The 26,602-nt window shown below is 46.6% G+C and overlaps 1 protein-coding gene across 1 annotated transcript in view; it reads right to left on the bottom strand.

The window, feature by feature from the left end:
- Positions 1–26,602, bottom strand: part of HEPACAM2 (HEPACAM family member 2) — a 107,665-nt gene that overhangs the window by 56,357 nt on the left and 24,706 nt on the right. Inside the window, exons 2-3 of the mRNA XM_073582035.1 lie at positions 9,724–10,080; positions 2,457–2,741 (exon numbers count right to left, since the gene is read on the bottom strand). Of these exons, the coding sequence (XP_073438136.1) occupies positions 2,457–2,741; positions 9,724–10,080 (642 nt within the window). The remainder of the gene's footprint in view (positions 1–2,456; positions 2,742–9,723; positions 10,081–26,602) is intronic.

The raw sequence follows: 26,602 nt of genomic DNA, 5'->3' as shown, positions 1-26,602 counted from the left end.
GCAGAGGAGGTTAACTCTTTGACAGATGGAGACGAGACCCAATTATTGTGGATTGTGAAACTGGTTGAAGGGTGACCGTCAACAGCGGCGGCGTGGTCATCGACATAAAGGAGGTGCGATCGTTGGCTATACATTATATTTAGGCAATAACGAGAGTTTTGGGTTATGTTTGTGAAAGACTTACACTAATCGCAGAGCCGCTAACCTGAACTACAGAAGTCTCCCTAAACATTATAGTAGAGGTGACATCGGGGAGGGTCTGAGATGGAAAGTATTACATGTGCAAACCCCAGACCAGACCCCTATAAAGACTCTGGACAGGCCTCCTAAATGCAGACCGTAGACCAGACCCACTGTAGAGAGGGCTCAGCCCAGGCCCCCTAAACACAAAACTGAGGCCAGGCTCACTGAATGCAAATATCGGACCAGACGCCCTATACACAGACCCTACACCAGATCCATTATAGAGAGGACTCAGCCCAGGCTCCCTAAACACAAAACTGAGGCCAGACTTCCTAAAAGCAAGTATCGGACCAGGCCCCGTAATAACAGACTGAAGCCAGACCCCCAAAATGCAGACATTAGTCCTGGACCTCGAAATACAAATCCCATATCACACCTTCTAAATACAAACTCAAGCAAACCTGCTAAATAAAAAACCCTGAGACCAGACCCTCTAAATAAAAACTTAAGTTTAGACTTCCTAAATACCATCTCAGGCCAATCCCTCCTAGCTATATACATCAGACCAGACCCCCTAAATAAAACCTTGGACTAGTCCTTAACAGGCTACAAAACAAACTCAGACCAAACATCCTAAATATAGGCCTTAAACCAGGCCCCCTAAATACAGGCCTTAGACCCAAGACCCCTAAATACAGGCCTCAGACAAGGCTCCCTAAATACAGGCCCCCTAAATGCAGGCCTCAGACAAGGCTCCCTAAATACAGGCTTCAGACAAGGCCCCCTAAATTCAGGCCTCAGACCAAGACCCCTAAATACAGGCCTTACACCAGGCCCCCTAAATACAGGCCTCAGACAAGGCTCCTTAAATACAGGCATCAGACAAGGCTCCCTAAATACAGGCTTCAGACAAGGTCCCCTAAATTCAGGTCTCAGACCAAGACCCCTAAATACAGGCCTTAGACCAGGCCCCCTAAATAGACGCCATAGACCAGGCCCCCTAAATACAGGTCTCAGACAAGGCTCCTTTAATACAGGCAACAGACAAGGCTCCCTAAATACAGGCCTCAGACCAGGCCTCCTACATACAGACCTCAGACCAGGCCCCCCTACATACAGGCCTGAGATCAGGCCCCCTACATACAGACCTCAGACCAGGTTTCCTACATACAGACCTCATACCTGGCCCTCCTAAATAAAGGCCTCAGACAAGGTCCCCTACATACAGGTCTCAAACCAGGCCAGCCAACATACAGGGTTCAGATCTGCCCCCCTACATACAGGCCTCAGAGCAGGCCCACTACATACAGGCCTCAGACCAGGCCCCCCTACATACAGGCCTCAGACCAGGCCCCCCTACATACAGGCCTCAGACCAGGCCCCCCTACATACAGGCCTCAGACCAGGCCCCCCTACATACAGGCCTCAGACCAGATCCCCTAAATGCAAACCCACAACTCCCTCCGACAATCCAAGGGTGGTCCTCATGAACCATGAATGTTATTTCTGGGAAATGTTCCCCTTTCTAATTAGTCATTAGCCAGACAATTATATTTAGTCCTTTTTCCAATGTGTTTTTATTTTCAACAGTCACCTAAATATAAGATGTCTCTCTGCTGTTCAGCTACTTGTCCATAAAGGCTTCCAGCCATTTCAGAGACATTTGCCTAATGTTATATGTATTAATTCATTCCTTAATGATATAGATTATGGTACAGTATTTGTTGTACTTTGCTGCCATCTACTAGCCAATGTTATAATATGTTGTTCATATATTATAGATGTGATTTCCCATAATGCCTCTCTCTCTTATTTTATCTCATCAAGGTACTGTGAATAAAACATTTTAAAATTCATCACTGCATCGTTCATCCCGGATTTACCACGTGCAGTTGGTCAAGAATAGGATGGAAGGGTAGCGAGTAACACTACCTGCCATTGCTTGTACAGAGATCCGTGTTCCCATCCATCAGACACTTCTCACCTATGTACATCGGTGGCAGAATAGTCTCTACCAGTAAAAAAACAACCCTAGTAATGTGCTATGGGAGAGGTTAGTGAGCATGCTTTGTGTCAGGGAGGAAGGCGGAGGAGTAGTCCCTCCCCAGCACCTGGGTGTGACCCTGTGTTATCATCTGTAGTTTTATGGAACTGGTAAAACTTTTTATTGTAGTCCTGCTCTGTAATGACAATGAGGTTGCCCCCCAGTGTACGTAGCAAAAGTGCCCCTTCTATACGCTGTCAATACGGGGATACAGCACCCGATCACTCACAGTATATGGTGGGCACGATGCTGTCACTCTCCATCTCACTGATGTAATTTGAGGCCAGGCAGCTGTAATTCCCGATGTCAGTCTTCATCACCGGAGAAATAGAGAAGATGGACTTGTCCCGGGAGAAGCTATAGCTGGAGCTGTTCTGCAGGGGGCTCCCATTTTTCAGCCATACGTATGTTACTCGGGTCCCTTTCAACGCATGACATTTAAAGGTGAGGTTCCCCACATACTCCACCGCTCCGTACGACGGCTCGCTCTCAATAACGGGCTGCGAAACCGGAACTAAAAAGAGGAAATAAAATGTAGAGATGGAAAAATATTATGTATGGTGCTTTGTATTTTTATTTTATCAAGTTAACAGAAAAACTGCAGCTGCATCCCCCTCCTCCCTCTCTTAATATCATGACTATGGGTAACAAGGTTACTGGCAGTTTTGCTATTATTTTACTCTTTATATCCTTTTTACTTTACATTTCATAAATTTTTAGATTTAGTAGTATGGTTCAATTTATCATTTCTGGGTATTTTTTTTGTAAGTCCCTACTTTTTAGGCCTTGTTGGTATTTGTTGACAATTTTTGCTCCAAATTTTTCAGAAATGGCACATGGGGGTTCATGAATTTTGCACAAAATCAAATATGCTTTTTGTGTGAAGCCTGTTTTTTTTTTTTACACTAAAGAGTCACATGTTCTGCTAAAATAAAGCAAAACAAATGTACAAAAAAAAAAATACATAAAATCACTTGAGGAAGGACTAGTGTATACTTGCACCAAAATTTGGAAACTTTTTTAAAAAGTTGCAACTGATTATTTGGCGCAGAAAACATCTGGAAACCGCAATCAAACCTCACCCACAATGGTCTATATTTACAAAAAAAAAAAAAACAGGTGAAGGGCGAAGGCATAAAATAGAATTTGAGAAGGCGCAAACTAAGAGACAATGTAAATGAAAAAGATGAAAAAAAAAATTAAACAAAGGCACAAGTGCAATGATGAACCGGATCCTTCATTGTGTGTTATTTTACCTGTGTGCATTGAGCCATATGGGGGTGACCTGGATTAGAAATCTCAACCCGTTTTCAAATGACCTGTTGCAACGTTCAGCGGTGAAACTAGAGCTTAACAGGTGCTGGACAAAAATTTAGATTTTGAGGACCACAAAAAAAAAAATTAAAATACAAGAGACATGTTTCTATGTTGCCCACGTCATGAATTAAACTCACTGGAAAAAAAACGTAGAGCACACGGATGTCATCTGTGTTCTTTGTGCTTTCCATTTTTAACTACTTGATGGGTGGAAGAAGTTTGGATTTTTTTTTTGTTTATTTTTTCTTGCATATGAGAATAACTTAGGAAACACTCATGGTAATTGTGTAATAGATGGTAATAAAGGTGTTATCAGTTATTGTAATTCTGCCTCTGCTGATAAGAAGTCTGCTGAAAACTCTTCGTGAAAGGACAGGAAGTATCAGTCTGAAAATCGCCCCAGTGGCCAGTGTGAAAACTGCTAAATTTCTAATCTTTTATTTTTTTTTTATAAAGATTGTAATATATAAAAAAAAGAAACATTGGCAATTGGTTATTTTTTGTTAAAATCCATGTAACACCAAAACTTGATTTAAGCAACAGATCTCTTTAAAAGGAATCTGTCAGCAGGATTTTGCTATTCAACCTGAGAGCAGCACAATGTCGGAGCAAAGACCCTGATTCCAGCATTGTGTCACTTACTGGGGTGTGTGGTGTTGATTCAAAACAATCAGTGTTTAACAACAGGATATTATCACTAAAGGTCTAGGTGCCTCGTGCCTCCTGGTCCAACCTCACGCCCCCAGCACTGATTAGCAGCTTTCTATTACTATGCAGTGTACAAAGAAAGAAGCCAATCAGTGGTGTGGGCGGGGTTATACAGTGCTCAGTATTCAGAGCTTTGCTAGATCTGCAACAGAGAAAACTGATTGTATCAGAACTGCTGCACCCAGTAAACTAAGTGATACATCGCCAGGATTAGGGTCACTGACCCTACATCGTGCTGCTGTCAGATTACATAGCAAAAACCTGCTGACAGATTCATTTTAAGGAGAACCAGAAATTCCCCACATTGCCTCAAAGGTGTTGCACTCAACCAGACTTTGTTCTACACTGATGAGGGGTGAAAAATCCGAAACAGGTTGTCTGTAAATGTGTTTCTGGCTCGATATTTATCCCTGGCTGTGTTGCAAGGTTTGTTAAAGGGTTGGACGTTGACTTAGAGGGTAGATACTTCTAGGAGGTGTTTGCTATGGTCCCTTTTGTCCTGCATGAGAGCTAATTTGCAGTTATTTTTATCAGAAACTATTAGAATGATTGGAAATCTTATTTTTCCTGGTTTCAGAACTTGTTGACATCGCTCATAGAAGGTTTCTGTAAATGATGGTTTTCATTCAGCGTCTTGTATTTGCTCATGGACTGTGGCCGGGTAACAGATGTCTTTTTCTCACCTTTTATATATGTCTATTATTTGCCTACTATTGTTCCTAAAGTTACACCTGGAAGACCCAACGTAGAGCAAATACCACAAAAATGTCCGGCCAGTACAATATCAGACTAATTGTGGTAATTGGTATGGGAACTTTCCGTGGCGTCACTTGTGTAATTTCGGTTTTGGGTTTGGTATGTGGTGAATATTCGGCACTTCTGGGATTTATAGGGAGCCCCAAGTACAATATTTTTATGTCCCGGTGTGATTCCTGGCCCTCCTCATGCCGTTACTGTTTTACTGAGAAACTGAAGCTGCATCCCCCTCCTCCCTGTCTTTGCTGTATTACTGATCACGAAATTTGGGAGGTGTTCAAGAATTTCCTGATTGTAGAGGATATGAGTCTTTTTTCCAGGTCTCATAAATGTCTGTTTTTCAAGCAGAAGACACTCCAGGAAAATTTTGCGGTCCTGCCCCTAATGATCCCTGTATAGGGGTCGGTCATCACCTGGCGTGCTCGGCCCGGGGGCTCCAGATCCGCGACCTAGAGGGTCCACTCTTAGACGTTATCTGCTCCTGAAACGTCACACTCCCCCAAATCCTCCTCAAGAATTTTGAGCTTCTTCTCCAAAACCTCAGCAAAAAGACCTTGGCCCCAATTCATTTTGCCAGTATTGTGGTGTAAGATGCTTTGAAAAACTAAATAAATATCACAAAATTCACAGTTTGGATTTGTGCAAAAACTTGCAACTTTTGACATTTTACGCCAGTTTCGACAAAATGAGTGAAGCCTTGGCATGGCGGGGTGCGGCAGAGACGTGTCGCCAGGTCTTGTCTAGTTCATGACCAGCTGTTGTATTCCTTGGATCAGAAAAAAATTCTCCAAAAGCTCTATGTGCAGGTAGTCTTATGGTAAGTTCCCATGGATAAGACAGGCAGAAGATATTCATTTGTGTGTCAAATTTGCAGCACCGTGGAAAACATTTTACAAAATTTCATGTACAGACTGCCGAGGAAATCCATAGTGTAAAAAAGGTGTCGCCCCAGAGGAGCGCTGTGCAAAGTGTGAACCAGACCAGAGCCGATGACAGCACAAAAAAGGCAGGGGAGGCGTGACTCCCAGTGCTCCCTTGGCCTCTGCGGTGGATTGAGCTCACAGAGCATTGTCTGGATTCGATAGGAGCCGAGTCGGCTCTATACACAAGGATATCGGCTGTGTTTTACAGCCAGCATCTGCTTCTAAGCCACCAGAGTTTCCCACGATTGATGCTGAAAAAACACTTAAATGCCACTGTCAATCACTTGGAGGTATCATGCCACACGACTGGTCTATTGGGCCTTTGGCTGATGGGTTGCATTGTATCTGGGAGCCTGTTAAAAGCCCCCCGCCGTTCCTACCATGAATCCCAAACACGCCCCCTAATACAAGTTTAAATCATTCCCTCCCCTCCTTACCCAGTTAAAAATAATTGGAAATTTAGTTTTTTTCACCACCACATTTGTAAAAGTCCGATTTATGAAAATAGAAAATTAATTAACCCATATGATGAACGACGTAAACAATTACCCGAAATGCCACTTTTCAGATGACGCACCTCTACCAAAAAAATTACCGTAAAAAAGATCAAATCACCATATGTACCCAAGAAAAAAACACTTCAGCTTGCCAAGGTGAAAAAAAACTATTAAACAGCTCCATCAAAGGAAAAATTAAAAAAAAAAAACTACAAAAAGCTATAGATCTCTGGAAACAAACCAAAAATAACTTTATTCCAAAGTTCTGAAATTTTTGGACACTAAAACATGAAAAACAAAAAAAGTTATCATTTTGGCCCGATTTGAGTTACATGAACCTAAACAATCATGTTGTCAGGTCATTTTTTACGTCATATTGTTTTTTTTCGCCATTTCATTCCACTTGTAATGTTTTTCTCCTTTGTTTGTACATCATGGGGTTAAATGAATGGTGTAACTGAAACGTCCAACTCATTCTGCAAAAAACAAACCCTTGTATGGTGAAAAAAAAAAAAAGTTATGGCTATTGGAAGAAGTGGAAGGAATAAAACAAAAGTGTAAAAATAAAAAAAAAAAGTCCCTATCGGAAAGGGTTAAAGGGGTTGTCCATGATCACAAAAACATGGCTGTTTTCTTTCAAAAACAGCACCATCCTCGGGTTGTATGAGGTATTGCAGCTCAGCTTCATTCTCTTCAATGGAACATAGCTGCAAAATTGGACAGGTGCAATGCGGTTTTTCACTTTTCTTTACACCACTCCATCCAACCCTTGGCATTGTGCTTGGTGATGTAAGGCTACATGCAGCTGCTCGGCCATGAAGCTCTCGTGTTTGTTCTGATGTTATACCAGAGGAGGTCTCCATTTCATGGCTGAGTTGCTGAGGTTCCTTCGACTTCTTAATAATATCACTCACAGGTGATGGGGAAAAGATTCAGGAGGGAGAAATGTCAGGAACGGACTTGTTAGCCCAGTGGCTTCTATTACAGGACCGCGCTGGTATCAGTTAGCTCTGCACCACCGGCCGATCTGTCACGTTAATTAAAGCAATAGAGCAGGATGTTATACACAGGGGTAGAGGGGCCATATGTTATAAACCAGGGGTGATGGGGCTGGCTGTTATACACTGGGGTAGTGGGGCCATATGTTATACACCAGGGGTGATGGGGCTGGATGTTATACACTGGGGTAGAGGGGCCATATGTTATACACCAGGGGTGATGGGGCTGGCTGTTATACACTGGGGTAGTGGGGCCATATGTTATACACCAGGGGTGATGGGGCTGGCTGTTATACACTGGGGTAGAGGGGCCATATGTTATACACCAGGGGTGATGGGGCTGGATGTTATACACTGGGGTAGAGGGGCCATATGTTATACACCAGGGGTGATGGGGCTGGATGTTATACACTGGGGTAGAGGGGCCATATGTTATACACCAGGGGTGATGGGGCTGGATGTTATACACTGGGGTAGAGGGGCCATATGTTATACACCAGGGGTGATGGGGCTGGATGCTATACACTGGGGTAGTGGGGCCATATGTTATACACCAGGGGTGATGGGGCTGGATGAAATAGGGCCGGAGCCAACCCCTTTCATATTAACCCTTTTTTTATCTAAATATGTCCAATATTCTAAGTTTATGACTTTCTTTACAGATGTGGGAGTCTAGTATTTCTAGTTAAAAAAAGCTCCAAATTCCTTGCATAGATAAATCAAAATGATATAATTCTGGCTACCTGCAGCCACCACTAGGGGGAGCTTAGACACTTACTGAATTTTGTCTATATGTCAAACTTAATAATAACATACTAAGCAGTGAGCTCCCCCTAGTGGAGGTTGCAGGTAGCCAGAATGATATTCTATAACTCCAGGTCTATGCAGGAAATTTGGAGCTCTGTTTCAGAAATACAAAATTCTGATCCCAGTAAAAATAAAGTGAGAAATAAATATTGGACCTAAAAAAAACAGCGGCCTGATTCATTATTGCATATGCACCTTTTTGTTCGTCTAGTTTTTGGGGTTTTCCTTCGCACTTTATATTTCTTTTAACTTGCTCCTTTTTTTTAATTCATTTTAAATTTATTAGAGGTTTTTTTTTCACTGTTCCCCGTTGTGTGGCTTTAGAAATCTACAAATATTTTTGACAGATTTATTAATTGTGACTTTTTATAAAGTGGCTACATTTTTGTATAAATGTTTTCCAGTGTCCTCGCCGGGGAGTGATTTTATGTATGTCTGAAATTTTTCTGAAAATATTGCAAAATTTTAGTAGAACATGCAACTTTTATTTTTTTTTTTAGTTACAAAGTTACGGAAAGAAAAAAAAGGTTAAAGATAGAAATAAAAAACATTTATTTTATGCAAAATTCATGAACTGTGTTCGACATTTTGAAAGAGTCAAGAAATACAACAAAGTAAAGAAAGAAAAAAGTTTTTGAAACTCCCGCTGTTGTGAGTTCATTTTCCCCTTCACTACTGAGGCCCGAGGAACTCCCTCGTCTGGTAAAGAAAGGTAGTGAGCCTGATTATCAAACACCTGAGTCTGATGATGATGACTGGCTGAGTGGAGTCACTGACTGGATATAAGGCTGCCGACGCCCTTCTGCCCTGCGGGTGATTTCTCTGTGGGATCCTTGGAGACCAGTCTGAATTCCTGCTCCTCTAAAGCTAAGTTTTCTGCTCGGCCTTTTGTATTTGTGCTTAGACTTTGTTTTGCTTTGTTTTTCTGGATTTCTGCCATTCCCTGCTGGGGTGTGCTGAATTCCTTTAGCTCTGTCTTCTGAAAATACCTGAGTGCTGATTTAGTTTTTGAAGCCTAGCTGCTTCAGGGTCTTTTTCATATCAGCTTGTTGGCTTATGTCTTTGATAGGGTTTTGGCAGATTGCAGACAGCAACCTTCCTTTCCTGTTCTGTTTAGCTAGCTTGGGCCCCATCGTTTGCTCAGCCTATCTTTCTATCTGTGTGAGTGTTTTTTCATCTTGCTTCACCGTCATTATATCTTGGGGGCTGCCTTTTACTTTGGGGTCTGCTCTGGGGCAGTTTAGATTTCCTTTTCTGTCTTTAGGCTATTTAGCGCTCCGGCTGTGATCGAGGGGTCTAGGGCATCGTAGGAACCTCCCACGGCTACTGCTAGTTGTGTTGATAGGTTCAGGGGTCTGCAATCTGATAGTTGCCAACTTCTCTGGTTTTCTGGACGTAGCTTCTATTTTTGTGTCTGCCTCCTACGGTGACTCAATCATAACATCCCGCTAATGATGAATGGTGATCAGCGCTGGGTCAGCGCTACTTACCGTGCACAGTGACCTCAATCTTCTGTGTCGCTGACATGGTGGTCTCCCCTTGTATGTTGACTTTAACGGTGTAGTTCCCCTCATCGCTCACGTGTAATGAATTGATCAGCAGGGAGGCGTTGGGCGGATTCATTGTAAATTTGTGCTGGAATTCCAGATCTGGTATAAATGTGTGATTGATGGACGTCAGCAGACAAGCAGGGGGGGCCGGCGGCCTTTCAAGCAGCCAAATGATCTGCACGGCGGATGCGGGAACGTTGACGTCATAATGGATGGGCAAAGTAAGAGGCTGCCCCTCGATGCCATGGATGGTTGGAGATGGTGCGGTTAGCTTCACTGCAGAGCAGGTGGCAAATACTGTAAGAAAAAAAAAAAATTTAAAAAAAAGCAGAAAGAGGTTAATTTTTATTTTTTTTATCTAAATTGTTCCCACATTAAAGGGATATGCATAGTTAAAGGGAATATCTGTTCGGTCACAGGTGGTCAGTAGAGCCGTGCTGGAAAAATACAGTATGTTCGAGGATGTTAGACAGCCGCAACACATGCAGGGATTGTCTAACAAACAGGTAATCCCTGTCTATCAGCTGCGAGACATGCAACCGTGGGGACTCAAACATACTTTTCGATCACGCCAAAGACACTTGGTTAGCACCCGAGCATGCTCAGATAACACCTTACCCCAGCACGCTCGCTCATCACTAGCGCTCACTAAACCGGGGTCCTGCAAATCTTTTGCTTAACTCCAGCACTATACGAACAGCCGGCTATGCTACCTGTGGCCACCACTTACGGACAGATTTTGCCATCTCTGCCATAAATGTGTCAAATAGGAAAACCCCTTTAAACAGCAAAGAAATTTTTTTCACGGAAACGAACCTAAAATAATAAGTCATGTAACATAGTTTTTAGCTCTGGTTCCTCGATCTGCTCCAGTGATGGTCCATGCCGCGAGCCATCTGGTTCTACACAATACAGGACAGCAGATAACCACAGCAGTGTTTTACGGGGGCTGGCTTTTCTTTAAAAAAAAAAAAAGCCAGCCCCCTTAACTCACTGCTGTGCTTACATGCTGTCCTGTATGGTGTAGAGCCAGATGGGTCGCGGCATGGACCCTCACCGGAGCAGACCCTTCTCGGTCAATGTATCATAAGGGGCTAGACTGGGAATTGAAATAACCCAAGAAGAACAAGTAAAGGTATATAAGCAGCTAAGTATTTAAAGTCGTTTATATTTTGCATATTTTTGGTCCCTGAAAATCGCCTTTAATTTTGGGTTTGCAGCTGAGCGATTTATTAGTTTATTGATCATGGATTGTAAAGTTATTAAAAATCACAACCAGACAGGTCATAAAAGTTAGGCGATGTCCATATATAACAGGAGTTATAAATGGTGACATCACCCTCCTCTACTGTCACTGATACTAGAGGTGCACATCCAGCCCCCGTACACAGTGCCATGCACAGTCTAGTAATCAGTAGGCAGCAGATATTGACACAGACCTGTATTGTTGGAGCGCCTTGTTTGCATTTCCCTGTTTATCTTTAGCTATAAATGCAAACTGAGCAAGTACATACAACCCCGGACACATCGCCTTTCGCTCCAAGTTACTCTCCGGTAGATATTTATGTGATTCTGGTAATTGCAGGTACGCGGGATGCAGTGACGAGGCGCGAGACAGGTTAAACTTTAGATAGTAACTTTTAGAGATAAATGCCATTAGGGCTTTTCTAAGCAACCAAACAAAATAACAGTAGTTGTCCTTGCAGGGAGCAAATACACATAAACACGGATTGGGAGAACGCGACTACTCCGGCAAAGACCGGTCGCTATAGGGCCGCGGAATGGCCGACTACGGGTCCTTAGTTACTAAGTGTCACTTATCCGTCCTGACGTCCCTCGGCGTCCTGTTCGACGGTGTGTCGGCATCGCAGCCACTGGGCCCAGCCACTGAGGATCTGGCATAGTCTTTGGGCGTTCTGACGCCCAGGAGAAGCAGGGGCACAACAGGCCCGCAGAGAGTTCTTTGGCGGAATGTCCCCCAGCGGAGGCAGCGGGATACCGCCTGGGAGTGGGAGAGTGGAGGTCGCAACTCCCTGATGGGCTGGTAGTGGCGGTGCTAAATGGTGGTTGATAGGCCACAGGCGCAGCCTGCGGCTGCACTGGTGGATCTGCGGCGGGCGCTGGCCCAGCCCCTACCACGGACTGGAGCGGGGCGGTGGCACCTGCAGCCAGCAAAGGATAAGTCACCTCCGCGGTCGGGAGTGAAACGGCAGCGGCTGCGGGCAGCAGCGAGGAGGCCGCAGCCGCGAGCTGGAGTGAGGCGGTGACGGCCGCAGATGACTGCGAGTAGGCCGCAGCCGCGAGCTGGAGTGAGGCAGCAGTCTTCTTCTGTCGGTAGGCTCAGCGCCGTGTCCCGCCTGTCGCTGTACTCCTCTCTGATTGCTGCTCGTGGCTCTGGCTCCCTGGCCTTCACAAGGACTCCTCCTCCTTCTCTTCCGTTCTACTGACTCACTCAGACTGGCCCTCTCCGCCCCTTTTATCTGGACTCCTCCCCCAACTGCCCTGTCAGTCTCAGCGGTCCATCCCCTAACTCTGCTCCCCGGAAACAGATCCCCTAGGAACCTAGAAGACGGTCCCCTCGGTTCCGGCCCCGGTACTCGGCGGAGGCCCCTCCTCCTACATGATGATGAAGGGATAGAAAAGGTAATATTACTAAATCCCCATTAAATTACAATGGCATCAGGATGGAAACTCCCATCATAGCAACTACCAAGGGGGTCCTAAACTCCAGTCCTATCATATGAGCTGACGATTGACATTGGATTAAAGAGGTTTTCCCAAAATCGCAAGTTATACAGGATAAGGGGAAAACTTGCAATTTTGGAAAAAAAAACTCTATAATCCAATGTGTATGGCCAACTTTACAGTCCATCCATAGAATATTGGATTAGTCGCTGATCTGATTGCTGGATCCCCCAGCGAACCTGAGAAAACCCCAAGAACAGGGCTCCATAAAGGGGAGATGAGCATGCTTCATTCATCGTCTATAGGACTGTCGGAGGACGCCGAGTACAAGCTCTTTTCTACTACCAGTCCAATTGCAGATGTTAAGACGGACCACGAGCACCTTCACTCCATTAAAAAAAATGGTTTTACAGAGCCCGATTTTTGGGCTACCGTAGAATAATTCTTGGATTCGTTGGGGGATCCAGCAGTCAGAACCCCTTGGGTCAACCACTGAGTTATTCCCTATCTTATGGGTAGATGATAACTTGAAATTTTAGAAAAAAAAATCCTTTAATGGCAGCCTAGTTCACCAAGACCGCCTGGCTGTCTATTACGAATGAGGACCCCTCGACTCTCCACTATGTGAGAGAAGGTAAGCAGGTTGAATTTTAATGCCAATTATTATGGTCTAAGGAAGGATAAGCAGCTTCCTCCCATCTCCTCAATAAAAAAATAAACACATGCATGCTCGCCAGAATCGAGCATTCATGTGTATGGGGAATTCATCAGGAATACCAATCAACTGAACGAATGCTAAAGGGCACGTAAGGATGTACCACCTACCACCAGAAGCCAAGTGCCACAGTTTACCCAACACCATTACTCTTGTTACAAGGCTTTTCCCCCTTAAATTGAGAAGTGAGTTGATGATACTAATTACTAGTAGAGGCCATGTTTACATGATGTCAGAGCCACCTACGCCAGGGGTCAAACATATCCCTAGGGCTCCATTCAGCTGACAGATAATAGAGTGCCTTTTCGGCATGCCTGTGACTTGTACATGTTGTCACACCTTATTTGCTGTACCGAACAATGTATTATAGCCTATGCGGAGGCATTCGGCACAAGCACAAATATATTTACCACGTACTATTTAGGCTTGGATGCCATGGTGCGTCTATATGGCAACATATTACGGCGCCGATGTAACAGTATGATTTGATGGAAGGCTCAGATATGACACGAATAGATGTTTTTTTTTTTCATTTTTCGGTAAGAAATCCCCCAAAATGTTTTCTAAATATTAAACCCCAGAATATGCAAATGCATCGCGTAAAGTTGGATTAAGTTGTCCATAGGGTGCAAATATATATGAACATACCATGCAGTATATATACAGTGATGCTTGAAAGCTTGTGAGTCCTCCAGACTTTCATATAGTTCTGCTGAAATCTGACTTAAAACTATATCAGATTTTTACTAAAAGCTGATAAAGAAAAGCAAATCAAAGAAAGGAGTCAATAACTGCATCTAAACTTTTCCGGTAATTGTTGATCAGTCCGAACATCGTCTCGGAGGAATTTTAGCCCATTTCTCCCTGCAAAACAGCTTTGCCTGTTATATTGCTGGGTTTTCTCTTATGAACTTCAGGTCCTTGCACAACATTTCTTAGGATTAAGGTCATGACAAAGGGTATCCGTGACTCGTGAGCTTCAAAATAAATACCCACTTCTGTACCCCCCCCACACACACACACAACCTCATTATTAGCCTATCTTCTGTGACCATCTCTAATAAAACACAACAGACGTAAGTTGGATTAAATGGCTACAGCAGCAGCAGTCTTTTATTAACATTTAATACAAAACAATTTAACAATGTCCCAGAAGGGGATGGTCCTCGAAGCCCAAAACATAAACTGCAAATATCTAAAATCCCAACTTGGCCCCAGGTTAAGTCTTACCCCCCAGCCGCCATGCACCAGCTCGGAGGCAGATAACTAACCTGGCCGAACCAAAAACCCATTAATGGGTCCTTTGATTATCCCCTCCACGGGACTGAATAGACCCCCCCGTCCATTAGAATTCACCCAAGGGAGTCCAGGACCTCTTGAGATCCCCCCAACAATCTGCCATTTTCCATTTTCACCAACTTTGAGGACCCCCCCATGCCCCGCTGCCATGGCAAATTTCTATTAAACAACTAAACATAAATGCATGGGCAAAACAAAAATAAAATCACCCCCCATTCTAAAAGACCCCACCAAAACGCCCCCATAATCCTCAACTTCCTTAAAAGGGAGGGTAGGTGGGAGCTTCTTATCTTGACCAGTGGGTACCTAAAATGGTTGCCCCACTAATTTGGCTGTCCCTTTTTATATCGTTGTTACGCTGCGGACGCAGGTGACGAGAGTGGACCCACTGGGCCGTGACGCCGAGCCCTCCCCGAGCGAGCGCACCAAGTGGACCGACCCCTATACAGGGACCGTTAGGGAACAGACTCGGGAAGTTCAAGCGCCACGGCAGCCAGGACCAGGGGTCGGCTCAGGAGGGTGAACCGATGATGAGGAACAGAGGAAGATCTGGAGAGGAACCAGGATGACCAGGGTCCAGAGGCTGAGGGAGGAGAAGGACGGAGGAGAATGGCGGCAACCCAGGAAGAGGCGAACTGAAAAGGGAAGGAGACACAGGGGTTAGCAGGAGGCACAGGCCGGAGTATCAGAGGAACACTAGGGACACAGGCGGGAGACACAGGGGTTAGCAGGAGGCACAAGGCACAAGGGGTTAACTAGCACGCAGCTTGCAAGGAGACAGCAGCAGAGAGCGCGGCCTAGACAACAGAGAGGTAACTCAATAGTCAGGCGCCTCCACTAAGGGAGGGCGGCCTGAAATACCTGGTGGTGGCCTCTGATAGGTCGGGAGGCCGGTCCGGGTCAGGTCACGCCAGGCAGGTGGCTGACGGCAGAGGCGTGCGGCTTATCCCTCCGGCGCGTGCGCAGAGGCACAGTGCGCGCGGCCGAGGGGAGTGGAGGAGAGCGTCGGGACGCTGGCCGCCGGAAAGTGAGGGGAGCGGAGGCGCGCGTCCAGGACGCGTCAGAGGAGCGAGTCGGGCCAGCAGCGGAAGCGGTGAGTATGGCAGCAGGAGCGGGAGCGGCGAAACGGGGAGCGGTGCTAACAGTACCCCCTCTCTTACACTCCCCTCCACTGCGTCTGGCTAAAAACCTCTTAAGAATGCGTGGGGCATTGATATTCTCCTGCGGCTCCCAAGATCTCTCCTCGGGACCAAAACCTTTCCAGTCGACCAAAAAAAAGGTTTTACCCCTAACTTTTTTCGAGGCCAGAATGTCTTTTACTTCAAAGACGTCATCAGACGTGACTAAAAGAGGAGAAAGGTTCGGGGCCGGGTGAAACCGATTCAGGACAACTGGTTTAAGGAGAGAGACGTGGAAGGAGTTGGGAACCCGAAGCAACGCAGGCAACTCCAGTTTGTAAGATACGTTGTTAAGACGTTGGAGAATCTTGAAATGCCCAATGTAGCGCGGTCCCAGCTTGTAAGAAGGGAGCTTTAGCCTAATGTACTTGGCCGAAAGCCAGACTTGTTGACCTGGGAGGTAGGTTGGAGCATCCAAGCGTCTTTTGTCAGCGTGCCTCTTCATGCGCTCCCCAGACCTCCGGAGGGCCTCCTTAGTTTCGGACCAGATCCTAGAGAACTCTTGGGTCAGGGAATCGGCTGCAGGCACACCGGAGGAACCGGACAAAGGTAGAGGGACACCAGGGTGCCTGCCAAAGACCACGAAAAATGGAGACTTGGCTGATGACTCACTGGGATGGTTATTGTAGGAGAATTCTGCCCAGGGAAGTAGATGGACCCAGTTGTCTTGATGAGCGTTAGAGAACTGCCGTAAGTAGGACGCTAGCACCTGATTAACGCGTTCAACCTGACCATTGGACTGGGGATGGTACGCGGATGAAAAGTCCAGTCTTACCTCCAGAAGTTTACACAAGGCCCTCCAAAATCGAGAGGTGAACTGTACACCTCGGTCGGAAACAATATGCTGTGGAAAGCCGTGGAGGCAGAAGATGTGCTGGATAAAAATCTTCGCCAACTCTGGAGCCGAGGGCAGCGCAGGAAGAGGAACAAAATGGGCCATCTTGGAGAAGCGGTCGACCGCTACCAGGATAGTCGTAGATCCGGAAGAGTTAGGCAGATCCGTGATGAAATTCAAACCTATATGCTGCCATGGAACCGAGGGAATCGGGAGAGGAAGCAGAAGGCCGGCGGGTGGTCGCCTAGGAATCTTGACCTTGGCGCAAGAGGGACAGGAGGCCGTGAAGTCTGTCACATCCTGGCGATGAGCTCAAATGTCTTCTTGACTCCGACATGTCCGGAAATTTTAGAGGAATGTCCCCAATGCAGTACCTTTTTTCTTTCAGAGTCAGGGACGTAGGTCTTGCCGGGAGGATGAGTAATCAGTCTCACCGGGGCCACAGTGATGATCTTAGCGGGATCGATAATGTGAGTTGGTTCCTCCATCAGATCAGGAGACTGCAGAGACCGGGACAATGCGTCCGCCTTGATATTCTTTGGCCCGGGACGGAAACGCAATTCAAAATCGAACCGTCCAAAGAAGAGGGACCATCTGGCCTGCCGAGGGTTAAGTCTCTGGGCTGACTGGAGATATGCAAGGTTTTTGTGGTCGGTAAAGATGGTAAACGGATGGACCGACCCTTCAAGAAGGTAACGCCACTCCTCCAGTGCCAACTTTATGGCCAACAGCTCGCGATCCCCGATGGCGTAGTTACACTCAGCCGGCGAGAAGGCCTTTGAAAAGAACCCGCAGGTAATCAGTCGGCCGGACGGGGACCTCTGTGAGAGCACTGCACCTGCTCCGGTGGAAGAGGCGTCTACCTCCAGGATGAATGGCTTATTAGCCTCGGGTCGGTGTAGGACAGGTGCAGTCGCGAAGGCTTGCTTCAAGCAGGAAAAGGCCTCTTCAGCCTCCGGGGGCCAGGACGAGGAGTTGACGCTCTTGCGAGTGAGACTGGAGATGGGTTTGATGATGGACGAAAAATGTGTGGCACAAATTGACGGTAATAGTTGGCGAAGCCGAGGAACCTTTGAATCGCCTTGACCCCCACTGGGCGGGGCCATCGAAGAATAGCCGACAGTTTCTCAGGATCCATCTCCAGCCCAGAATCTGAAACGATGTAGCCCAAGAAGGGCAAGGAAGACTGCTCAAAGAGACACTTCTCAAGCTTCGCGTAGAGGCAATTCTCCCGCAGACATTGTAGGACCAGACGAACACTCCTCCTATGGGACGCCAGATCCGGGGAAAAAATAATGATCTCGTCCAGATACACCACCACGCAGGAGTATAACAAGTCTCGGAAGATATCATTGACGAACTCCTGAAAGACCGCGGGAGCGTTGCAGAGACCGAAGGGCATAACCAGGTATTCGTAATGCCCGTCCCGGGTGTTAAAGGCGGTCTTCCATTCGTCACCAGGGCGAATGCGGATGAGGTTGTAAGCCCCGCGTAGATCCAACTTCGAGAAGATGCGGGCTCCCCGCAGCCGGTCAAAGAGTTCAGGAATGAGAGGCAACGGATACTTGTTCTTCACAGTAATGTCGTTCAGGCCCCGGAAATCAATACAAGGACGGAGAGAACCGTCTTTCTTCTTTACAAAGAAAAACCCGGCTCCGGCTGGGGAGGAAGATTTCCGTATGAACCCTCGAGCTAAATTCTCACGAATATACTCGGACATGGCCGTAGTCTCTGCAGGGGACAAGGGATAAATTCGCCCTCGGGGTGGGGTGGTCCCGGGTCGCAGGTCAATAGGTCAGTCATACGGGCGATGCGAGGGAAGAACCTCTGCCTCCTTCTTATCAAACACGTCAGCGAATGCCCAGTATGCGGCTGGTAGAGCCTCGGGACCCAAGGAGGCTGGTGGAGGTTTGGCCGGGCGGACAGACCCCAGGCACTTCTCTTGGCAGGGATGCCCCCAGCAGAGGACCTCACCGGAACGCCAATCCAAGACAGGTTCATGTGTCCTAAGCCATGGAAGACCTAGCAGCACAGCATGGGAAAGGTTGGGAAGAACGTAGAAAGCGATCCGCTCCTGGTGTAAGGCCCCAATTTGCAGGCACACCTCCTCCGTAACCAGGAACACAGATTCTCGTAGGGGTCTTCCATCTACTGAGGCGATGACACGTGGAGTCCTCAGGGAGATCACGGGAATCTGATACTTCTTCACCTCCTTCAACCTAATGAAGTTCCCTGCCGCGCCCGAGTCCACATAGGCCACCTCCGAACCACGTCTCTGACCCAAAACCAACTGAACCGAAAGGGTAAGGGGGTGAGAGGAGTGAGACACACCTAGATCGGCCTCTCTTACCTGCCCTAGGTGGAGGAGTCTCCCAGTCTCTCAGGACATTTTCACTAGAAGGTTGAAACAAAAGCGCAATAGGGTCTTATCCGGGTAAAATGTTCAATTACTGAATGTATTAAACTCACCTTCTCAAAGATAAAATAAAGCTTGTATAGTAAGTCAGCCTGCTGCACGTCCAACGGTCCACAGCGGAACCGTACCACAGTTCAATAAGGAATAAATTCTTGGACTTTGAGTGCGCTGCCAGACGGATTCAATAACCACACAAGGTTAAAAAAGTTAACCCTTTAATCCCTACGCGTTTCGAAGCATAACGTCTCTCAGGACAGGAGCGTAGGAAGTGAGACGCGCTGCCGCAATACAGGCACAGGCCCTCCATCAGTCTCTCCTTACGGCGCCGTTCTGCCAACTTGACCCGATCCACCTGCATCGGCTCTGGCGCCGGACTGGAGGATGCCCCAGGAGGACGTGGGCTGGATGGCCTGTGAAAAGAAGCAGATGGTCTAAGCGGTCTCCTATCCCTAGCAGTCTCCCTAGCGCGTTCCTGGAACCGGAGGTCGATGCGTGTGGCCAACGAAATTAAATCCTCCAAAGAGGTCGGGGTATCTCGCCCTGCCAGCTCATCTTTAATTTTGCCAGAGAGACCACGCCAGAAGGCCCCAACCAAAGCCTCGTTATTCCACCCCACCTCAGAGGCCAAGGTACGGAACTGGATGGCGTATTGTCCGACCGTAAGAGTGCCCTGGGTGAGGCAAAAAAGAGACTCCGTGGCGGAAGCCAACCGTCCGGGCTCGTCAAAGACCCTACGGAAAGTGTCAGTGAAGGTCTGGAGGCTGGAGACTACGGGATCGTCCCGCTCCCACAGGGGGTTTACCCAGGAGAGTGCCTCTCCCTCCAAATGGGAGACAATGAAGGCAACTTTGGCCCGGTCGGTGGGGTACTGTTGGGGCAGGAGTTCAAAGTGCAACCTGCACTGATTTAAGAAGCCTTTGCACAACTTGGGGTCGCCGCCATACCGAGGCGGTCTACCAAGCCTGGGAGGCGGGGAGGGTCCGGGATCAGAACTGCGGGACGAATCACGTCCGGCAGCCGACTGAAGGGAAAGCAGCCGATCGTCGACCGAAGCCATGTACGAAAGAATATGGGACTGGGTGTCCCGTTGTTGAACCAGCTCCTGCTGGAGGCTGGCCAGTTGGGAGGCGTTACCAGGGTCAGCGGCCTGCAAGGCCGACAAGCGGGAATTCATGGTCTTCATGAAAGACATAATACGGGTCTGGTTCTCCCTGAGGAAAACCAACTCCTTTTGGGCAGCGGCCCCGGCGGGGTCCATGGCCTGACTATACTGTTACGCTGCGGATGCAGGTGACGAGAGTGGACCCACTGGGCCGTGACGCCGAGCCTTCCCCGAGCGAGCGCACCAAGTGGACCGACCCCTATACAGAGACCGTTAGGGAACAGACTCGGGAAGTTCAAGCGCCACGGCAGCCAGGACAGGGGTCGGCTCAGGAGGGTGAACCGATGATGAGGAACAGAGGAAGATCTGGAGAGGAACCAGGATGACCAGGGTCCAGAGGCTGAGAGAGAAGGAGAAGGACGGAGGAGAATGGCGGAGACCCAGGAAGAGGCGAACTGAAAAGGGAAGGAGACACAGGGGTTAGCAGGAGGCACAGGCCGGAGTATCAGAGGAACACTGGGGACACAGGCGGGAGACACAGGGGTTAGCAGGAGGCACAAGGGGTTAACTAACGCGCAGCTTGCAAGGAGACAGCGGCAGAGAGCGCGGCCTAGACAACAGAGAGGTAACTCAATAGTCAGGTGCCTCCACTAAGGGAGGGCGGCCTGAAATACCTGGTGGTGGCCCCTGATAGGTCGGGAGGCCGGTCCGGGTCAGGTCACGCCAGGCAGGTGGCTGACGGCAGAGGCGTGCGGCTTATCCCTCCGGCGCGTGCGCAGAGGCACAGTGCGCGCGGCCGAGGGGAGTGGAGGAGAGCGTCGGGACGCCGGACGCCGGAAAGCGAGGGGAGCAGAGGCGCGCGTCCAGGATGCGTCAGAGGAGCGAGTCGGGCCAGCAGCGGAAGCGGTGAGTATGGCAGCGGGAGCGGCGAAACGGGGAGCGGTGCTAACAATCGTCCCCCTAACCCCACCTCTGACCCCTCCTTTTCCCATGACCTCATCTCAGCCCTCACATCGTGCACCATTAACCCATTAATCTCTCTCCTAGCCCTGCCAGCTTCTATAGACATGTCACCTCATCATGTCGGCCTCCCTCAAAGGCCTGTACTGTGACTCGGCCATTCCCAAAACTTTACCTGTATTCTTCTTTTGTAGACCGACGTGTGGGCCGTGGGTCATTATCTTGCTGCATGAACCACGTTCTATTGAGATTCAGCTCATCAACAGACAATCTGACATTTTACTCTAGAAGTTACGAATACACCTCAGAATTCGTTGTTCCATCAATGATGGGCCAGATGCAGCCAAACTGGCCCAAACCCTGATAGAGAGAGATGCTCGACTTTACCATTCACTTCCATTATGCTTGCTTCTTGAGTCGAGCCCGTCCGAGTGTCTGATTCAAGTACCTAGCAAGCCAGCATTTCACTGCTCGATCAACACTATCAGGGACCTCTCATACGATCTCCTCGATACACAAAACATTGTCCCAATAGCCTTCAGGCTTGTCCAGGGGATCATTAGCAAACTGCAGACATGCAATGTTGTGATTGGGAGCAGTGGCTTTCTCCTTGCAATCCTGCCTTATGCACCATTGTTCAGTGTGCACTTAATGCTGGTCTCAAGAACATTGGCAGCTGTGAGAGACCTTTAGTTTTTTAGATGCTACCTTGGGTTTCTTTGTGACCTTGCAATTTATTATAGGCCTTAGCCTTGGAGTGATCTTTGTTGGTGTACCACTGGTGGAGGAGTGTAATACACGGTGTTGAATTGCTTCCATTTTTATAAAAATATGACTAGCTGTGGATTGGTAGAATCCAAACATTTTAGAGATGGTTTTGTAACATTTTGTATCATGTTACGTACCAACAACTATGATTTTGTGATCCTCGACTTTGTTAACGCCATGATAAACTTCTGACATTGATAGATCTCTGTACTAAATAAAGTAAACAGGTCGCCCATTCACACCTGATTGTCATCCCATTGACTGAAAACACCAAACTCTAAGGGCCCTGTCTCACATAGCGAGATCGCTGAAACGTCACCGATTTTGTGCCGCAACAGCGACCTTGCCAGCGATCTCGCTACATGTGACACGTAGCGGCGACTGGGTCCCCGCTGCGATGTCGCTGATCGTGCTCAAATGTCCTGGGCCATTTTTTGATCGTTGGTGTCCCGCTGGCCAGCATGCATCGCTTTGTTTGACGCCAACGAGCGACCTCGTTGGCGACTCAGAACTCAGGGACGCAGGTGGGAGTTGTCAGAATCGCTGCTGTGTGACAAGGTCCCAACGTCCGCCGAGGTCGTTATACGGATCGCCAGATCATTGCTGCGTCGTTGGGTAGATCTGCCTGTTTGACGGCTTACTAGCGACGCACAAGCGATCCGTACCAGGTCGTCTCGTTGTCGGGATCGCTGGAGCGTCGCTATGTGTAACAGTACCTTAATTTCACCTTCAAATTATCTGCTAGTCCCAATGTTTGCAGAGTTGATGTCATGTTGATAGCACTTCAATTAATAAATTTTGCTTTGTCTAAGGAGACAGCATTAGCCACTGAGCTCACTGACTGGCTGCAGTTCAGTTTTTGGGAAACTAAGGCTATGTGCACAAGCTGCGGATTCTGCTGCGGATTTGGCCGCTGTGGATCCGCAGCAGTTCTGCAGACAGTGTACAGTACCATGTAAGTCTATGTGATTTACATTCTGCTGTGCACATGCTGCAGATTTTCAACTGCGGAAAAGCTGCGGTTATGAATCTGCAGAAAGAATTGACATGTCAATTCTTTCTGCGGATTCCGCTGCGGATTGCCATCTATTCCATTGTCCAGGTGTCAAACTGCAGGGGAAAACCGCAGGCCAATCCGCAGGTAAAACTGCAGGTCATTTTACCTGCGGATCCGCAGATACAAATCCGTGGGTGTATCCGCAGCTTGTGCACATAGCCTAAGAGCTGGACCCTGGGAGGGTGAGCAAAGAGGAGTTTGTTTTTTATTTTAAAAAAATGTAAGCAAGGGGTTTTCTGAAACCAATAATCCAATTTTATTTGCTAAAATTAGAATTCAACAGATTCACTTAGCAAAGAAATTCTATGAGCATCGAATAAATTCAGTGCAAATCAAATCTGTCGGGAAACAATAAAATTTTTTTTTATACTACCCTCTCCCCGGCCTTTCTAGCATCAGTCAGCCATCTCTAGTCCTCCGATCAGCTTCTCTGTCTTCCATATTATTCTTTCTGGACTTACAGTCCTGTTATTCTTCACTAGGGCCCCCAGCATTTATGTGGGGCATGACGGACAGCATTGAGGTTGATGTGTGTCACGCTGCAAGTGATCGCGTAGTAGTGATGGGCAGTCCGGCTCTTGTTGGTGATCCGGCTGTCATGGCTCCGCTCACCAAAAAGAGCCAGTTCTTTTTGGATCCTAAATGGATCCCTATTGAATACCTGTTCAGGCGTCCGAAACTTCAGAAACTTCGCCCACTTGCTAGGAACCAATTAAATTGATGAGTGGATGGAATTTTGTTCGGGTGGGCAGAGTTACGTCTGCTGAACATGGGAATTTTATGCCCAGTGAGCGCCGTTCAGGGATTTTAGTGGCTGTCACTGGGGCGCCGGCTCCCATCGATCACAGCAGGGAGCCGGCTCTTTGTGTCGGATCGTTCGCGAACGACAAATCACTATCGCGTAGGACACGATGCGCAGATTAATGTAAGTGACATGTGTCGCCCTCACGTGATGGCGTGGGGTTTACTGAAATACAGCAGCAGTGGCAGCCCATAAAAAATAAAAAAAAAAGAATATAGAGGATATGATTGAGGGAACAGCGATGGTGGGAAAGGTAGGGAGAGGTGGGGATATGATTATTATTTTATTATTTTAACCCCTTCCATTGCCCTCAGGATCCAGCAAAATGGCGGCCAGTCGCGGAATTTCGTCCAAAAGGAATTGCATAAAATTCACAACAAAATATGATTTATTACAAATCGATTTTGTCATCCAAAGGCTCCATACAATGAAGGTGTCATGAGCTAAATGCTAAGGGGTTGTCCATGAAGAAAGAATGGGGTAATAGAGGATAATAGAATAAAATTTAAAAAAAAACTATGCTGCTCGGATGCTCCCCACCGATATTTCCTTACATCCCTGCAGCGATGACGTCCTGTAGATACACATGACCGCTGCAGCCAATCATTAAAACACATGTCCACTGAGATCAATGGGACATCATCTCTTCAGTCAAGTGAATAAAGAGTGGTGTAGAAAACCCAAATGGCAGCGGAGGAGCAGCGGGAGTTAAAACAGGTAACTACTGCTCTTTATATGTTTTTCTATTTTCTCTAGGCCTCATTTATCAAAAGTGTCTCTAAAAGCAAAACTAAACTTGTTACCCATAGCAACCAATCGGAGCTCAGCTTTCATTTCCTAAACAGCTCTGGGAAAATGAAAGCTGCGCTGTGATTGGTTGCTATGGGCAACAAATAACATTTTGATAAACGAGGCCCTGTGAGCAAAGATGAAGCAGTAAAAACACCCAACTTTCCTCATTAACCCTTCTCCCACTTTCAGTAAATTTTCTCTTTGAGGCCTTTAGTTTTTTCTCTCCCCTTTTTTGCTAACTTTTTAAACTTTCCATTGACAGTCATATGAGTTCTTGTTTCTTGTTTTTTTTTTTGGGTGGGGAAGGGGTAATTATGGTTGACTTCATTCACTTTGCCATATCATGCAGTGAGAAAAAAAATTCCAAGTGGGGCAAAAAGGTAAAAAAAACAAACAAATGAATTCCACCATTGTGAGGTAAAGATGACCTGGCGATAGGATTCCCCAGATCAGTACGATAGCGGTGATACCAAACTTATAATTTTTTTTCATTATATATATATATTTAAACTTTTTTTATTTTTTTATTTTTTAATCTCTTTAAGGGGATTTGAACCTCTTTTTTCTATATACTGAAATATCATAGTAATGCAGGAGATAGTGAAAATGAAATGTCCCAAATGTTCTGCAAATCCAGAATTTTCCGCAGTTTTGCAATGTTCTCCGGTTGCTAAATGGTAAATGGAATTATCTCCGGCTTTTTCTGTCATCTCTAAATATAGCCATATTAGATCACAGTCTGACAGGTTTTTGCACAGATTGCTCTTCTGGAATAACATAGGCTTAAAGTAAAGTTATTTTCTTACATAGAAAAATGCATCAAATTCAAGTTATTATCCCATAAATAAATGTTCCGTGTAGATCTGGGCTCCAGAAGCGGAGGTTATCGGTTAAAAATATGGAGAGAATGAGAGGAAATAATTATGTACAAAATAGCAGAGGAAAGACAAAGAGGTCAAGGGGAAAAAGTCGTTAGAAAATGCCTGATATTTTACATTAAAAAAACAAACTAATTTAAACTGAGTTTTTGAACATTTCTTGCAATGATTTTTTAAAATTCTTCATATCATGATCTGTATTAAAAAACAAAAAATTAGAAATCTTGCAAATTTTACAGCGGTCAGGCTGGTCTCACACTTGCGTTTTTTTGCGCTGTATTTTAGCACTAAAAAACGCATGCGCTTTTCCCCCCTATATTTTGCATGGGATGCATTTATGTGCGCATACACATGCGTATGTATGCGTTTTTACGCGCATGCGTTTTTTGTGGTGTGCGCTCGGGCGCACAAAATGCATCCTGTTGCATTTTTTGGGCGTCTGACTTGCCTCAAAAAAACGCATGCGCGCGCAATGCGTTTTTTTACAGCAAGACACCCATTGTAAGTCTATGGCTGCGCATACGTGCGCATTGGTATGCTCATGTATGCGTTTTTTTGCGCATGCGTTTTTTTTGTTGACCATTGGTTAGACAATGGAAATTAGGGGTTTGGGTTAGAGTTAGGGTTAGTTAAGGGGGTTTAGGGCTAGGGTTAGGGTTTGGGTTAGTATGGTTTGGTTAAGGGTTAGGGTTTAGGGTTAGGGTTTGGGTTAGTATGGTTTGGTTAAGGATTAGGGTTTAGGGTTAGTTAGGGTTTAGGTTAGGGTTAGTATGGTTTGGTTAAGGGTTAGGGTTTAGGGTTAGTTAGGGTTTAGGGTTAGGGTTTGGGTTAGTATGGTTTGGTTAAGGGTTAGGGTTCGTATTGTTTGGTTAAGGGTTAGGGTTCGTATGGTTTGGTTAAGGGTTAGGGATAGGGTTAGTATGGTTTGGTTAAGGGTTAGGGTTAGGGTTAGTAAAGTCATGGTTTGGGTTAGTGTTAATCCTAACCCTATCTTGATTTTTTTGGTGAGGCCAACTAATGTTGGAAAAAACCGCAAACGCGGTAAAAATGCATACAAACGCTGCGTTTTTTCCATGCGTTTTTTTGCGGGAAAAACGCGCTGCAAAAAAAAGCAAGTGTGAAAGTAGCCTCACTGGGACTGTTCACCACTCATATTTGTTTCAGGAAAAATCACATGTACCGTAAATTAGCAGCAAGTGACTGAGACTTAAAAACCATGGGCTCAATTCTTTGGGAACTGTCAAGCCAGAATTCTGGCATAAAGGCTTTGAAGAGTCACAAAAATTTTAAGCGCAACTCGGAGTTGTTTCTAAATTTTACAACTTTTGGCAA

Source organism: Dendrobates tinctorius, unplaced genomic scaffold (assembly GCF_039654945.1).
Source record: "Dendrobates tinctorius isolate UK_male_01 unplaced genomic scaffold, ASM3965494v1 ptg000070l, whole genome shotgun sequence".
NCBI classification, from domain to species: domain Eukaryota; kingdom Metazoa; phylum Chordata; class Amphibia; order Anura; family Dendrobatidae; genus Dendrobates; species Dendrobates tinctorius.
Note: the sequence above shows the minus strand (reverse complement) of the source record. Positions and strands in the feature narration are given on the sequence as shown.